General features: G+C 35.5%; 1 protein-coding gene across 19 annotated transcripts in view; it reads left to right on the plus strand.

Moving 5' to 3' along the window:
* MLIP (muscular LMNA interacting protein) overlaps positions 1 to 18,348 on the plus strand; it is a 247,356-nt gene that overhangs the window by 183,196 nt on the left and 45,812 nt on the right. For 15 of the 19 annotated variants that reach the window (XM_009451465.4, XM_001156657.5, XM_009451483.4 and 12 more), the window contains one exon: positions 1,535 to 1,663. The exons of 2 other annotated variants lie outside the window; for them this stretch is intronic. In XM_009451465.4, coding sequence (XP_009449740.4) covers positions 1,535 to 1,663 — 129 coding nt within the window. Of the gene's footprint in view, positions 1 to 1,534; positions 1,664 to 10,477; positions 17,606 to 18,348 lie in introns of those variants that run through there. 2 more of the 19 variants (XM_009451484.5, XM_009451476.5) reach the window with 2 other exon arrangements.

The raw sequence follows: 18,348 nt of genomic DNA on the forward strand, positions 1-18,348 counted from the left end.
ATTACAGGTGGCTATAGAAATCAGGAACTGCCTGGCCTTTTTTTTTTTTTTTTTTTTTTTTTTTGCAGCACTTAATGGAGGAATATTGTTTTCATGTGTATACTTTATGGCATGACTTCATGCACAATTGGATGTTACTTATTCATTTTTCCCCTTGAGAAAAATCAGAGTTTCTTAAGTGGGAGATATTTCTCAGTTTGGGGAAGATAGAGACTTGTCTCAATCTGTATTTCCCCAGTTGTCATATACATGAAAGACCAAATATCTGTTGAAGAAAGTATTGCAGAGTGACATTTATTCAAGACTCAAAATATATCAGGTGCTTTATAGAGCAGAGAGATAGATGTAGTCCCTTAAGGCTTAACTTGTGAGCATCAGCATTGACTGAAAAGAGCTAATTTACCATTTTCCAAAAGGAAATGGGGTTGAGAAGAATGATTGCAGCAAAAGTGCTTAAACAGAAAGAGCATCACAGATTTTTATTAAATTATTGTTTGGGATGTTTTTGCAAACGTCAATCTTTCTGTGACATTTTACGGGGTAACAAGATTTTGGTGTTTGTGAAACATCACATTTTGAAATTACCCCAAACTAGAGTTCTCCTGCCTCTCTTTGTCAAATCGACACTGGGTACAAGCTTAAGAATCTCGAGTGACTGATGTATTAGCTAAAATTCTTTGGATTGCAAGTGACAAAAGTAAAGTTGAGTTAAATAAAAAGGTGTGTGTGTGAGGGAATCTGGTGTAAAAGAAAAGGAAAGAACGTCAGGAAAGGAAATTCATGTAGGCCCCTGGAATGTTTGGGGAGTCAATTCTGGAAAGCCCTCTGGTGTCTCTCCTTTCTGGGCTGCCCCTCCATGCACTTTGCTCTATCCTTCTTGATCTCAGCATACCTGCTTTTTAGGTCATGTTAAGGCTTTCCTGTAGCTTCTACATGACATACTTTAATTTCAGTCTCCCACAGTTACTGCAGAGCAGTTTAAATCCCTGTTCCACGTTATTGGGAGAGACAATCTATTTGCCACCCACCCTCCACTCTTTTAGGTCAGAAAGCCACCCCAGTTCATAATATGAACATGGCATCTGGGGGCCCAGCTTTGCAGATTTTGGGGCATGGAGGGTGAGCAGTTTCCAGAAAAAGAAAGTTGTCATGGGCTTGGTGGATATACCAAAGTCATCTATGCTATCATGCCCAGAATGCTGCCTGACACAGAGAAGACTCTCAATAAATATTTAGCAAATGAAATATGTGTTGACCAAATGCACCAGCAAGGGTAGAACATGTTTGCATTTTGAATGTTACAATAGTAGAGCTTTATGAACTGATTGCTGTTACAGTTAAATTTTAACTAAACTTATATTAGTTAAAATCATTTGACTTCAGGCTGTTTTTATGCATTTTTGAAATCATTTTAAAATTAAAAAAATATAATTTTCTGTGAGAACAGCATTGAATGACTTAACAATAAACATATTTGTTCATTTTAATAGTGTTTTTTTCCTGTTTTTAAAATATTTATTTTACATTCATGAAGACTAAGCCTGGAGTAATTCGCCCAGTACCTGTAAAATCCAGAATATTACTGAAAAAAGAGGAGGAAGTCTATGAACCCAACCCTTTCAGTAAATATTTGGAAGATAACAGCGACCTCTTTTCTGAACAGGTGAGCACATACAAGAGAAAATGTTTGCTATTTTGATAAATATAAATATATATAAAATATATATATAAATATATAAATATATTTTGATAAATATAAAATAAAGATGTCTCTATGAATATAGTATGCGTAAGAACATGTTCATTTGATTGGAATATATTTGGTAATGAAAAATGCTTGCATAATAAATAGAAGTTCCTAAATAATTCAAGAATAATATTTTGAAGCATTTTAATGTGTTTTTTTTTTTTCCTAAAACTTGTCTATCTAGTGCTGGTATTGTTTTGGAGACCAAGATGTTGCTCTCTATAAAGACATCACAAAATCACTGATTGGATGGGTCATATAGGTGTTGCATTCTTATTTCTAAAATCCTGCTTCCAGCTGGATACAGTGGCTCATCTCTATAATCCCAGCACTTTGGGAAGCCAAGGCAGGAGTATTGCTTGACCCCAGGAGTTTGAGACAAGCCTGGGCAACATGGTAAAACCCCATCTCTACAACAAATTAAAAAAAATATATAGCTGGGTATGGTGGCGTGTGCCTGTGGTCCCAGCTACTTGGCAGGCTGAAGTGGGAGAATTGTTGAAGCCCAGGCGGTTGAGGCTCCAGTGAGCAAGTAATCATGCCACTGCACTCCAGCCTGGGTGACAGAGCAAGACCCTGTCTCAAAAAATAAAATAAAATCTTGCCTCCTTTTGAAGAGATGGAATATTTTAGATTTGGTATACTGAAGTTGACAAAAGTCCTGTTTAGATTCATATTAACAGAGACGATGCAGTCTCCCAGATTGGGAAGTAATAGTAACAGAATCGGGGATCGAGTCATATTTAGGATTTGTTGTTCATTTTGTTTATGTTTGAAAAGTCTATACTAGATTCTCCTTATATATGTTGAAGGAGGTATAATGGAGAATTGTCAATGGTGCTTTATATTTGTGAAAAATATGAAAATACACATTTATGCAATATAAAACTTCATAATGAATAGCAGAGATTTTAAATCTTTGTCATATTAAAATGCAGCAAAGAGTATGGGCTATATATTTTATTGAGAGATTGAAATATGAAATTAATAAGCAATGTAAGATATTCAGAAAACTTTCTGAATACAGTCAGGACATGTAAGATCACCATATTTTATAATCCATAATAAAATAGATTTAGGAATATAAGGTGTTATGCTCTTTTTAAAATTTTAGTTCGAAAATAATAACTAACAATATTCTTGAAAATATAAATTATAATTACATTTATATTTATATTTATAAAACATAATCTCTTATCTGATGTGTTAGCTCTGTGACCCTGGGCAAGTGGTGTTATCTCTCTAGGCTTCAGTTTCTTTCTTTCTTCCTTTCTTTTTTTTTTTTGAGATGGAGTTTCGCTCTGTTGTCTAGGCTGGATCTCAATGGCGCCATCTCGGCTCACTGCAACCTCCGCCTCTTGGGTTCAAGCGATTCTCCTGCCTCAGAATCCTGAGTAGCTGGGATTACAGGCGCCTGCCACCACTGCCGGCTAATTTTTGTAATTTTAGTAGAGACAGGGTTTCACCATGCTGGCCAGGCTGGTCTCAAACTCGTGACCTCAGGCGATCTGCCGGCCTCCGCCTCCCAAAGTGCTGGGATTACAGGCGTGAGCCACTGCGCCCGGCTGGCTTCAGTTTCTTAATGCACAAAATGAGGTGTTCAGATTAGGTACCTTTTAAGGATCCTTTAAACACTAAAATTTGCATTACTTAAAATCTATGATTAACCATAACTGGGTCTGAAATCCCTATGTAACCTTGAAAAAGTTCATTACAAATACTTTTTATGATTAGTTCTAGTTTTTATTTACAAAATTCAGATGAAAATATTTTCCATTGATTTATATACACTTTCTGAGAAGGCTATGATTTATAAGTCTGATTTTTTTTAGAAGGCATTGATATGATCAAAAATGATAATTAGAGGCAATTATTTTAATTTGGTGGAATAAAATTATAGACATCAAATTAAATTAAATAGGGAAATTTTGTTGATATATAAGGTTGCCTTCACTAATTCCATACATAACAGAAATGGAAACTCCTGTGGGGAAAACATTTTTTTATCATTAACAAAAGCACTTATGAAATATCTATTGCTTGTATGACACTAATATTTTAGTGGCTTTTAGTATGAAGTTTTAGACAGTATGGGATAATTATAAAATGTTTATAAAAATAATTTAGCAGTTATATGAAAATCAAACCACTAACAGTTAAATTTCACATATTATCCATGTAACCTACATTGTTCAAAATATCATCCAATGCTGGAAGATAATAACTTTATACTTCTGTGTGAGTATAATTTTAAATTCATGCATTTTACTTCAAGCAAGACTCCTTGTAGAGTATTGAGTTAATCTACCTGTAATTTACGACATGTACTGTCTAATGAAATGATAAATTCCATTTTCAAGTGCAGAAAATTCTTGTCATTAAAAATAATTGCCATTTCTTTTCATTGCTTTTTCTGACTATAAAGTAAGTTTAAAGCTCTTTTTACATTACAACATAAATCTATTTATTTCTAAATACTTGGCTGAAAATTTGACCTATTTTGCAAATCTTAAGTTACCACAGACCTAATCTTATCTATATTTTCTTTCAACCAATTTATCCTCATTTGTATCCCCATTTGAATGTGGAACATGAGAAGTAATAGCAGACAATGCACTGTCAGAATTGAAAGAAGCCTAGCATACCACTTAAAAGTGAATTCCAAAGGTCCCCTGGCCTTATTCATTGACCTGGCATGAAAGGGAAAGATAAGATAGAACCTTGGGGCCACTGAACACCTGGGAAACGGCATGTACTGTCAACTGGCCTTTTTATGTTGAGCTTTAACTATCATCTCATTGTGTCCAGAATCTACAATGGAGAGATACCAAAACAGCTCTCAAGGGTAGATGCTTACATCTGCTTAAAAAATAACTTGAATAATAAAATGTATAATCTCAGCGTTGCTACTTCATCAGAACCTCAATAGAAGAAAGTGTACTCAAATTCATTTCTAGTCACTATTGTCTTCTCTTACACTGCTGCCACAGAATAAATTGAATGGTTCCAAACTCAGCTGATCTCATCCACCCATGTAATGGAAAATTCTTTAGCCAGACAGTTGGGCCAAATGGAAGTAACTCACAGTCACTAATCTGCCTTGTACTGGGGACAGTTCCACATGACAGGAGATGTTGGATGGGATTGTTAAGTCAATAAATTTTTCCTAGCAGCTTCACTGCCATAAGATATGATTTCAAAATTCTGTTACAAAATGTCAGACACTAAAGATGATAATAAGACCTGACAGAAATGTATTTACTGTAGTTCAAAAAGGTGCAGCTGGGCAGCCTTTTGACCTGATTATGAGCTGAAAATTTGCCTGGAAACAGCTGCTGAGTTCTAACAGCCAAGTTTGAAACCAAATGCATAATCAAGTCATCGAAATTTACTAGCCAACAACTTTTACATCAAAGTGGCATAGGCCAGGAAGCATCATTGTATATTAGATTTTTTTTTTTAAAAACAAAACCTTCAAAATGAAGATTATGCTTTTCTGAAATTGTCTTCATTCATTATTAATTAATGATTAATCTTCATTCATTATTCAATTAATTTATTATTGTGCCAATTTGTGGTGCTTTTCAGTTATTACAAAATGTCCTCACACTTTGCCATAAATCTATGGATTTAAAAACTGTGGTGGTGTGTTTAAAGCATATTTTTATTGATAACTAAAGGTAGAGCTGGAAAATAATTAGCAAAATTCATTGGACTAATGGGCATCCAGAAGACATACAGGCTCAGAAAAGCAATTTGCTGATGAGAATGAAGATACTAAAGAACTGAATGGTATTTAGTTTATTCTGACTATTTATGAATTTGCAAAATATATTGATTGTTTTCTGATCATTTAATATGTGTAATTAGATAAAGAGGATTTCATTGAAGATTTTTGGTTTAATATAAAAAGGCAATAATTCACCTCATTTACATAAAGTGCTATGTAAAAATCCTCTCTTTATAAATTAATAATGCAACTCATAGTATTAGATATATTGTTACTTTCTTAAAGCCCTAAGGAAATGTGTGAAAAAAGGTTTTGGATAGAATTAAAGGGAGAATATTGTTTCATCTGATTTTCCAAGAAATATTTTTCTTTTTTTTTTTCCGTTTGTGAGAAATAATACTTTCCAGCATGTATGCCTCTTAAAATTTATTTTTCTTCTACTCTGTTTAAATGGGAGAGAGAACATATTTTCTATGAAGATGACCATTTAGGGAATTTCCTCTGTGCTACCTCACAGAGAACATAAAAGGGTAATTATAGAGACTTTTCCTTGTTATAGTATTTCATTCCCGCTTTCCTTCTGAGTTTTTTTTAGACATCTGACTTGCCTCTTTTCCCTACCAAAATGACTATGCTTGACATTCAACTTTGATGATTATGTCAGTGACTTTCAGGTTTCTATCTAATGATTCATCAAGTTGTATTTCAACTGTGACCTTCAACTTCCCTTCTTTATGTCACCCACATGTTAATATTACAGGGCAAATACCTTTGTCATAGGTGAAACTGACAATACTGCCTTTTACTCTCTCTGAAAAACTCTGGCTTTGCCACAAACTACCACTTTTTCAACATTTGTTTCTCAATCAAGATGGCCCATATTCTTCTGTCATAAAATCATCTTTTATAATTGCTAACATTTTATTGAGAAATATTTTGGGGTAAATGTTTAAATGAACCTTTTTAGCTGTAGAAATGAATTAGTGGTTTGCTAGATTGTTTTAACGAGAGGAAAGCTGCAATTTCTTGTAGTGTTACATTTCTTTGGGAAGGTTTACGAACAGAGATTTGGCTTCTCTAAGTTTTGCCATGTTTTTTTTTTTTTTATTTAAGGACTGAAGTCCTTATGAGTTTTCTCTATTTTGCTTTGCTTCCTTCCTTTATATGAAAGATGTAATAGACAATTTAGCATAAACAGGTTATGTTCTATACATAATAGACAAATTATCATCAGCACGATAAACTAGTTTCTTAGTATATATCTTTTTTTAAAATTGTCTTTTTGAGACAATATTTGCCTTTTCCTCCAAAATACAGTTAGATAGGCTCACTTCTTCATACACAGAATTTCCATCACCTCTGCACCCCCCCTTTTTTGACATTTATTTTCTCTTGATTTTATGTGTACATCAAGTTTGGAAAATTGTAACCTATGCTTTAGATTATTCTGCTGCAATTGTCAGTTGTTAACGGGAATTTCTTTTCCACGCCCCTCTTCAGCTGCCTTATGTAGGAGTAAAAATCTTAAAGAGATTTTTATTTGCTTTTAAAACAGCAAACACCCAAAGAAGACGTATTTGCCACTTCTATCATAATGGTCTGAAGCATTATTTGCTTAACAAATAGTTGGTGGATATGTAGTGTCTGATAATATCCCAATCTACTAGGAAACAATGACCTTTTGAAAGTTTCACGCAAATGTGTTCTATGTTTTGTTAACACATGATGTTTCTAGGTATATTTATTCAAGGGAGATTGGCCACTGCCATATTTAGAACCTCTCATACAAAGTACACTCCAGTTTAAAAATAGGTCTTTGTAATCCCAGCACTTTGGGAGGCCGAGGTGGGCGGATCACAAGGTCAGGAGATGAAGACCATCCTGGCTAACACGGTGAAACCCCGTCTCTACTAAAAAAATACAAAAAATCAGCAGGGTGTGGTGGCGGGCGCCTGTGGTCCCAGCTACTCGGGAGGCTGAGGCGGGAGAATGGCGTGAACCCAGTAGGTGGAGCTTGCAGTGAGCTGAGATCGTGCCACTGCACTCCAGGCTGGGCAACAGAGTGAGACTCCATCTCAAAAAAAATAGGTCTTTGTTAAAATAGAATTTTTAAATTCTTTATTGGTTTTATCTGTAAGGTATTAAACAACAACATTTCAAAAGAGAGAGAGGACATCTATGTAAAAATAATTTTAAATAATATCAAAAATAAATGTTATTCTGAGATTAGAAAGTTCAAAAATTTTGTTTGTTGGCTGCGTGCATTGGCTCACGCCTGTAATCCCAGCTCTTTGGGAGGCTGAGGTAGAAGGATTGCTTGAGCCCAGGAGTCTGAGACCAGCCTGGGAAACATAGGGAGACCACATCTCTACAAAAAATTTAAAAATCAGCCGGGTGTGGTGGCATGCATTTGTAGTCTCAGCTACTCAGGAGGCTGAGGCAGGAGGATAGCTTGAGCCCAAGAATTCGAGGTGGCAGTGATCTGTAATTGTGCCATTTCACTTCAGCCTGAGCAACAAAACAAGACCTCCATCTCTTAAAAAAAAATTGTTTGTTTGTAAGGAAAAAAAGATGCATTCATATGTTTTATTTCACAAGAGTCTCTATCTCAAACCTTCTCCTCAAATTTTGAGACAAGATTAGCCTGTGTATAGAACCACAGATGGTAACAATCACATACCTTTGGCATGTGGGTGAGAATCTTAAAGACATTTTTATTTGCCAGTTTATGTACCAAATTGTCTTATAATATGTAAGATATTTTTGATGAAACTAGTGCTCCTCTCCAAATACACTGCCTCCCTCCCTCCCTACACAGTTTCAATTCTACAACTGCCTTAAAATGTTTTGTGTGATAGCTGTTAATAAGTATGCTTAGGAAATGCAATCAAAGATATTGGCTTGTGATTTTCTTTTCTGTATGTACATTTGTTTTGGCTCATGAGACGTGAGATCAAGGTAGAATGCATACAGGAGAACATAATGAAAATTGGGGGTATTCTTTGAATATGAATGCTAAGTTTAATGTGTTTAAAAACATTTTACAATCTCTCAACCTTGGCGATATTGGCATATATTTTAAAATGTGTGTTATAGACAGATTTTGAATGAGGACAAACCTAAAATATGACAAGATGTATAAGTTTGAAGATGAGTTATATGAAGATAATTGGGAACCTTCTCTTCCTTTCTGTGACCCAAGATAAAATATCTTAAAATAAGCAATTTAGGCAGGAAAAACAATAAATCCTAATGAGAAGAGCAACCAAGAGAAGGCATAAGAGAAGCAAAGAGCTAAAGCTGGAAATCAAACTGTGTTTTGAATTCCACTAAAATAAAACAAAGGACAGCTTGTGAAGTTCAGCCTATGGAGAACAGAATTAAGCTAGTGATGCAAATCATTTAAAATAAATGTATAGAAAGAAAACCCCAATTTTTTTAAAAAAAGAAATGTATTTTTGTCTATTTCAAAGACTTCATGGAAAGGGAGACCTATACTAAGTTTGTAAGTTCAAAGTTGGTGTTTCTTTAGGGATGGGGTTACCGGTAGGTTTTAGAGTTTTTAAAAATAATGTTCTAATGTTCAAATAAGGGCATCCTAAGTGGAATTTAATTTATTGTAGCTCAGGCATCCAAATATCAATTTTCCTTATGAACCTTAAGATCTTTAATTTTTTTTAACCTTACTTTCTCTTGAAAATAAAAAACTACCTTTGTTAAGTAAATAAACAGCTTACCAGGAGCTGACTTGTCTAATTATTTTTATGTAATAAAGTTGGGAGGGCCGGGTGCAGTGGCTCAGGCCTGTAATCCCAGCACTTTGGGAGGCTGAGGCGGGTGGATTACCTGAGGTCAGGAGTTCAAGACCAGCCTGGCCAACATGGTGAAACCCCATCTCTACTAAAAATACAAAAAATTTGCTGGGCGTGGTGGCGGGTGCCTATAATCCCAGCTACTCAGGAGTCTGAGGCAGGAGAATCGCTTGAGGTTGCTGTGAGCCAAGATGACACCATTGCACTCCAACCTGGGCAACAGAGTGAGACTCTGTACCGAAAAATAAAAATAAAAATCAATAAAAATAAGGTTGGGAGGTTTAGCATATTTTATCTGCAAAAGGAAAGCAAGTTTATATGATGTTTATTACATTGGGTTAAGTTCAGAAAAATATAGTTGTTTTTCTCTCTCTTAAGCTTAGGTCTCCATGAATTGCATGTGGTTGAAGACTGGCCCATTGCAGGGCATGGTAGAGTCAAGCTAGTTTAACCTTCCCATGTCAAAAACTACATTTAGGCAGGATCTGATGACTTGATTCATTTTTATGTGTAATAGAACCAAAGGAAAGCTAGGGCAGCTTGGTTTTACAGAAGCAGTTTTGAAGTGTGTATTCTGGCTGTGACATTGTGGTTAATCACCTCTACTCTGTGCATTTGTGAAACCTGAATCTCATCAGTGAAATGAGGGCATGGCACCAGATCAGTGATTCTCAACCAGAGATTATTTTACAACTGAGAAAGAGGGGTGCTACTAGCATTTAGTAGGTGGCGGCCAGGGATAATGCCAAAAATCCTACAATGCCCAGTACATTCCCACACAACAAAGAATTACCCAGCCTCAAATGGCAATAATGCTGGCATTGAGAAACTCTGGACTAGAACATCTCTTGGCACTCTCTGCTCCAATACTATGAATAATGAAGCTCATTACTTTATCCCTGCCAAGGGCAATTCAGTTCAACCAACATTGATTAGGTGCCTTCTTTTTGTGTTCTTAGTTCTTTAGGGAGAACTAAGAACTTCTCCCTATTTGACATAAAAAAAGAAGGTAAAACTCTATCTCTGGAATTCGTCATATTCCAAATATTGTCCCATGTAGCTTCTACTCATGGTAGCTCTGTTTGATAAGGAATGTACATTTTCATTGATTCCAGATATATTGGCAAAATTATGGCTTTTCACATTTCTAGACATTTCTTCTTTCTTACTTGTTTCCCCAATTATTAGGTTCCAAGACAATCAACTAAAAGAGAAATTTGAAAGAGTCGGATGGTTTATATAACTCTTAAAATCCTTATTGTTGGATTAAGCCATTCCTGATATTGGACCTTATTGTCTTCACCCGCACAATGAGAGTGGAGTACAATGCACTATTGAAAGTCTCCTTGTATCCTGAAATTCTGTGTTTATGTCTTTAAATACTGTTGGAGCCCTGATATTTGATGATTAGGTGATTCAAAAAAGAGGGGGGAAAACAAGTATTATTTAGGTCACATGTTTGGAGAGATGGAAAGTCTTAATTTATTGTTTAAGTCAACATCATGACAAATACCCAGCTCTATAGGGTTTACTATGATGTGCAGGTGTGTGTGTACCTGTGTGTGTGCGCCTGTGTGTGTGCACATGCATGGGCTTGCCCCCGCCCCTGCAATTTGGATAGAGCAATTTTGGGTAGAGAAATTTTTTTCCCTTTTCTTTAAAAGTCAGTTTCTATTCACTTCCTATTTGTATTGAGAAATCATCAATATGATTTATTATCATTTTGTCCCTTTGAATAACTATAATTTTGTTTTCCTTTGCCTTAAATTAAAACCCCTAAGAGATAATTTATTTTCAAAATTAAATATGTGTGTGTATGCAAAAGATGATTAAATACACACACATACATATTTAGTAGTTTTTTAAAGGGTCTTGGCATTTGCTACTTAAGTTACTTTTTATTTCTTTTTCACATTGGTAAATTTGTCAACTATTTCTGCTGTAAATATACTTAATAAGAAGGCTAACTAGGCAACCTAAAATTTAAATGAAGATACTTTTAATAATGAGGTGAACATGTCTTTGCACTTCCCTGTTTCTGGATTTACTGTCTCAGCTTTCTTCAAGTGCAAAGGACACCATATTTCATTCATGTGTTTCATAATTATAAAAGACTCTGGGTTAATCCTTGCAATAAACTTTTGGGATAACTTTTGCCTTTTAAATCTCTCTCTGGAAAGTGATGTGAGACTTAAAAAGACTCTGTATAAGAAAATAATTTAGTTGTAGAACATCAAACTTTTCACTTAAATCCCTTGTTAAGACAATAATAGATTCAAAAGAACAAAAGGTCAGTATATTAAAAACTGTAAGATCACTTAAAAATATAATACTCCTTAAGCATGAACAATATAAATGCTTCATTTAATGTGTCTAAATGTATAGATTTTGTAACACTAAAAGGTTGTAATGCTATAATAAAGACATATCTCAGGCCAGGCTTGGTGGCTCACGCCTGTAATCCCAGCACTTTGGGAGGCCAAGGCAGGCAGATTACCTGAAGTCTGGAGTTCCAAACCAGCCTGGCCAACATGGTGAAACCCCGTCTCTACTAAAAATACAAAAATTAGCCAGGCATGGTGGTACATGCCTGTAATCCCAGCTACTTGGGAGGCTGAGGCAGGAGAATTGCTTGAACCCGGGAGGCGGAGGTTGCAGTGAGCCAAGATTGCATCACTGCCACTGCACTACAGCCTGGGCAATGGAGTGAGTCTTTGTCTCAAAAACAAAACAAAACAAAACAACAACAACAACAAAAAAAAACAGCATATCTTGTATGTACGTAATCTGTTCAGAATTTCAAAATTGTGAAAGTTTTTTTTTAATTCAAAGATATCTACATGCTTTTCGAATCAATAAAGTTGTAATTAGCTGATGTTTGTATGCATTGTATCTCCACTTGAAAATGTTACACCAAAATAATAAAACCATGGTCTATTCTGTTTTCCTAACAAAGATATGGTACTTTGACTACCTGACTGCCATAGAAATCAAGAAGAGCATAGCCATTTATTTTTTATGTGCTTTTATAAAGATAATCCTATCTCTTTACAGTAAGTCACAAATCTGCAGGCAGCAGTCAACACATTTTCAAGCAACTTATACTTATTTGCTTAGTATAATTTTCTACCATTCTTTGAAATGGAACAACTCTTATGCTCAGAGCATCTCTTGCAGTTTAAAAATCCAGCTAGTTTTTGAAAATCTCTTTTGAGATGTCTCAAAATGACATCTGTCAGAGTCCCCTCCCTCTTTTTGTAAAAGGCTTTCTGCCAAGACACACCCAACAGCCATTTCTAGTCTATGATTTCCATAGCAGACTAGCCACAGGGGAACTTGTGAATTGGTCCATTTATTCTAGATTTACTTGACAATCGCTGGAAAAATTCTCTCTAATCTCTTATTCCCCAGATTTATCAGGGATTATCTTCACCACCCCTACTTTCACCCTGGGCGTCAGCTCAGTGCTGACAGTGGTCATAGGGACCTTGCCTAGTCCTATTGAGACTTCTGATCTTGTTGTTTTCCTCTGTTCCCTCCATCCTCCTGCTCTCAGTCCCAGCACAGTTCACACATTCTTACTCTGATTAATTATGTTCTTTTCTAGAGGTTTGATGTCCTAGCTCCTAGGCTTTCGAAACCCAATTTTTTCTCTGTCAAAGTATTAACTCTGCCATGAGTTTCCAAAATCTATTTTGAAACCCAAACTCTACTTTTTCCTTTTTGCAATTCTGCTTTAACATTTTAATCCAGAAACATGAGGATGGAATTAATCTTTAGCTACCTGGGTTGACAGAAGGAACACAGAACACAGGACTATGAGAAAGACAAAACTAGAAAACATTTATGAGCATGTGGTCTCCGCAATGCTGAGTAGTGAGTGCTGTGGTTTTATGTTGAATGGTGTTGCTACTTCTCTGTCTACTTATCCCCCTTTCCTCTACACTTAATATTCAGGCATTTAACGTTTGTGCCAGGCTCTGCAATAGGCCTGGGTGATTCCCCAGGAAATAAAGGAGACAATATCCCTCCCTCATGGAGCTTAGATTCTAGTAAGTTCTCAATATGCTGGACCCTGGTCTCTGCCTTTTTGCTCCTATTTGTAACCTTTTCTGCCCGCTGTGTACTTCCTCACTAAAAGCTGTCCACTTTACACTCAGGCTGCACATTCTGTGGACTCCTACTGCAACGGAAGTGACACGTCTGGTCCTTGGGTCCTCTGATCATTGAGGAACCCTATCCTTGTGGCTAGTTACTGTAGCCTTTGACTTTCCTACTTCCTGAAAAAGAGAAAAAGACGATGATAGAATTCAATGGCAAGAACATGGGCTCTTGTGATTTTTGAAAAAATCAGTCCTTACTGAACTTCAATTTTATCCTACAAAAATGGGGCTACTAATGACCATTTCTAATGGAACCCATACTAATATGTATTTGCGATATTTTTAAAAGTATAATTTCTTTAAATTTTTTCCAAGTGCTTTCATCTTTATTGCAGTATAATTGACAAAAATTAGACCTATTTAAGGTGTAAAATGTGATGATTTGATGTATGTGTACATTGTGTAATGATTACCACAGTCAAATTAATCAATGTAACTATTAATGTACTAGTTACTCTGTGCGTGTATATGGGAGAAGAGATGAGGACACATAAAATCTATTCTTAGCAAATTTCAAGTAAAAAGTAAAATATTATTAACTGTAGTCACCATGCTATACATTAGCTCTCCAGAACTTATTCCTTTGATAACTGAATGTTTCTACCCTTTAAACACCATTTTTCCTTTTCACTTAAATCCCTTATTAAGACAATAATAGATTCGAAACAACAAAACATCCATTTCAACCAAAAGTCCATTCCAACCACTGGCAACCATCATTCTACTCTTTGCTTCTGTAATTCTATTTTAGATTCCACTAAAGTGAGATCACACAATATTTGTCCTTTTGTGACTGGATCATTTCACTTGGCATAATATATTTGGAATTCATTCATGTTATTGAAAATGGCAGGATTTCTTTCTTTTTTAAGGCTGAATAATATTTCATTGTTTAACACGTTTTATTTATTCATTTATCCATTAACAGACACTTCGGTTGTTGCCATATCTAATTGTTAAGAATGATACTGCAATGGTTGAATGAAATACTCACTATCAAAGGGCTCTAAAGACTTAAATGTTTCTTGTTATCATTTCCTTTAGAATCACTTCAATTTTGGAAGAAAGGGGTTGATTTCCTGCTAAAGGTTCAACTGAATATATTGTCTTCTTTCTCATATTGTCTTTCTCATATTGTCCATTATGAGCAATTGTAGAAGCCTATTTTCTATGTTACTTTTGACTTCTTCAATTTTAACTGCTCCTCCATCCTAAACACCTCCACATGGGAAATAAAAGACCAGAATCAAACTATATGTATAGAAAAACGTAAAACTCAGCATTTTAGTCCTCTGCTGCTCACTGTGATTATGGAGTATTTTTCTTTCTTTTCCCTTGAGTGTACCTCCATCAGATACTTCCATGCTGATCCATGCCATCTGTTCTGTGAAACTTGCTGTCAGACAACCATACACTTTAAGCGCTAAGTTATCCAAATTCTATCTTAAAAAATATGTTGTGATTATTAAAAATCTTTTTGTATATAGAGGATTTCAAATAGCTAAGCATATGCTAAATTTTTCATACTTCACAAGTTCAAATTTTCTTGGTTCAAATCAGGATTCAAAATATATGTGTTGCTTTAAATATGTCTGTTTGAAAAAATGCATATGGATTCTCCAAAATTTGGGTTTCTAAGCAAGAAGATATGCCATATAATCAAAACCAATTTATATTGGCTTTATCTTAGTGAAATGTAGATAATCACAATCTCTTATTTCTTAGTAACATGGGGTTTCTGTGATGCTGTCTGTAAAGTGTTGATGTCTTTACATAAAGGGGTCGCTCTTTAAGAAAATATTACTACTGTTCATGATTTTATTAGCAAGGTGTTGATTTAAATTAAAACTGTAGCAAAAATGCTATGGCTCTGATTTTAAACTGCTGTAAGTTCTAGACAGCAAAGGAAAGCTGAAAATAAATGCTGCATTTAAAAATAAATGTTGCTTTACCAAAGAGGTGGGAAGATGGAAGACAGGATGGAGTGAAAGGCTGCAGTAATTTTACCTATGGTACTCTGAGTTCACAAAGGTGTCTTGTACTCAGACAGAAAACCGCAGCGTGAAGAGGGGACAGCATGAGTGAAGAGAAAGTGAATTTTCACCCTTCACTTCCAAACCACAGGAAAGGAAGTGACTTTAAAATGCCAGGATGGAACAAAAGCATTTCAGATGTGCAGGCTTTAAAAAGAAGAGCTCAAAATGCCTTAAAATGCCCTTTGATGTTGCAATGGAAACAGTTTTTGAAGTTAAACAGTACGATTTGATGGTTGAGTAGAAAGTAGGCTTTTTCTAGAGCACCAAATGCATCAGATATGGCTATAACACTAATTTTCTGATGTGTCTGTCAGTTAAGCAGAGCTAAATTAATATATTCACTGCATATTTGTCTGCTAATTTTTCTTTAATGAACAAAGATATTACTTGCTTCATAAGTTCCTGTCTTCTTGAAGTTTTGTAGAATATGATAGTATCATCTCAAAAATAATTAATTCTTTTCAAAAATCAAGCTCCTCAGTAAAGCCTTTTTTTGAAAAATTAGTTCTATGTATACTGAAATTGAAAGAGGACAATTCTCAAGTGACTAAAAAGTGGTTTAAAGCATTTTATCAGAAATAACTATGTTACCTATCTCATTGATAGAAACATGTCCAAGACTGTTTTATGATCCCTTTACATCCCTCAGAAACTAAAACATTAAAAAATTCATATATTGCATATTAAAGCAGGATAGAGTGACGTTCATTTTCAAGAATCATTTAGAATAGTGATCTCTAAAGTATTAGGTACCAACCTCAAGATAATTCGCTGGGGTGGAAGTAGGGCACAAGTTAGACATGATAGAGATGCCATTAGTGTGTTTTGAAGCAAATCTCAAACAGGGGTCACAAACTATGGTCTGTGGGCCAAACCTGGCTCACCAGTGTTTTTATAAATAAAGTATTATTGGAACATGGCCTTGCCTATTTCAGTTATGTGTCACTTAAGAATGGGATATGTTTTGAGAAATGCATCATTAGGTGATTTTGTCATTGTGTGAACATCAGAGGGAATTACACAAATCCAGACGGTGTAGCCCATTACACCTAGGCTATGTGGTATAGGCTATTACTGCTGGGCTACAAACCTGTACAGCACGTTACTGTACTGAATACTGTAAGCAATTGTAACACAATGGTAAGTATTTGTGTATCTAAACATATCTGATCATAGACAGGGTACTGTGAAAATACAATATAAAAAATAAAAGAAGGAACACCTGTATAGTGCACTTACCGTGAATGGAGGTTGCTCTGGGTGAATCAGTGAGTGAGTGGTGAGTATATGTGAAGGCCTAGGACATTACTTGTACATTATTGTAGACTTTGGGAACACTTAGACTACACTAAATTTATTAATATTTTTTTGAGATGGAGTCTTGCTCTGTTGCCCAGGTTGGAAGGCAGTGGTGCGATCTCGGCTCACTGCAGCCTTCATCTTCTGGGTTCAAGCTATTCTCCTGTGTCAGCCTCCCGGTAGCTGGGACTACAGGTGCACGCCATCATACGTAGTTTTTTGTATTTTTAGTAGAGATGGGATTTTGCCGTGTTGGCAAGGCTGGTGTCGAAGTCCTGACCTCAGGTGATCTGCCCACCTCAGCCTCCCAAAGTACTGGGATTACAGGTGTGAGCCACCACGACTGGCCACATTTTCTTTTTTCAATAATAACCTCAGCTTACTGTAATTTTTTACTTAATAAACTTGAAGTTTTTAAACTTTTTGACTGTTATAATAAACAAAATGCAAACACAGGCCAGGTGCGGTGGCTCACACCTGTAATCCCAGCACTTTGGGAGGCTGAGGCAGGCGGATCATGAGGTCAGGAGATGAAGACCATCCTGGCTAACATGGTGAAACCCTGTCTGTGCTAAAAATACAAAAAAAAATTAGCCGGGCATGGTGGCGGGCGCCTGTAGTCCCAGCTACTCGGGAGGCTGAGGCAGGAGAATGGTGTGAACCCGGGAGGTGGAGCTTGTAGTGAGCCGAGATCACGCCACTGTACTCCAGCCTGGGGACAGAGCGAGACTCCGTCTCAAAAAAAATAAAAATAAAAAATAAAAATAAAAATAAAAAAAAAGATACAAACACATTATGCAGCTGTACAAAAATATTTTTTATTTATATCCTTAATCTATAAGCTTTTTCTCTATTTTAAAATTTTCTGGATTTTTTTTCTTTTTTTTTTTTTTTTACATTTTAAACTTTTTTTTTTTTTTTTTTTTTTTCTCAAACACAAGTACACAAGTTAGCCTAGGCAGGGTCAGGATCACAAGACATCACTCTGCAATAGGAATTTTTCGGCTCCATGTTAATCTTATGGGACCACCAATACATATATGGTCTGCTGACCAAAACATCGTTATGCAGTGCATGACTGTATGTATCTATTGTTTAAGGCTGCTTTCATGTTACGATGTTAGGATTGAGTAATTGTGACAGATTTATGGTTTGCAAAGCCTTCAATATTTACTGATGGGAACTTTAGAGGAAAATGTTTGCCAACTTCTAACATAAAATAACAAGAAAGATTCTAAGCTTTGCTGATTTATATGGGTTTACATGGGTCTCCTTTGTAGGTCTGAATGCTAGTTAGTTACAACTCATATATATTCTAAATGAGATTCCTTGGAAAAGTGTCAGGCCTTTCTAACTTGGGGTGATGGACAGTGAGCCCTCAGTTGGCCATTTCTTAAGCCTGTTGTATCTTATTGCACTATATGTGCACAGTTAGCTAGACATACGATTTATCATTTTTAACTATTTTTAATGAAAATAGTCATCTTAAAATAAGCAAATGACTTTATTAAAAAAAACCTTTGGCAAAATAATCTAGATTGACTATACCACTGCTGATACA

This window comes from Pan troglodytes, chromosome 5 (genome assembly GCF_028858775.2).
Source record: "Pan troglodytes isolate AG18354 chromosome 5, NHGRI_mPanTro3-v2.0_pri, whole genome shotgun sequence".
NCBI lineage: Eukaryota > Metazoa > Chordata > Mammalia > Primates > Hominidae > Pan > Pan troglodytes.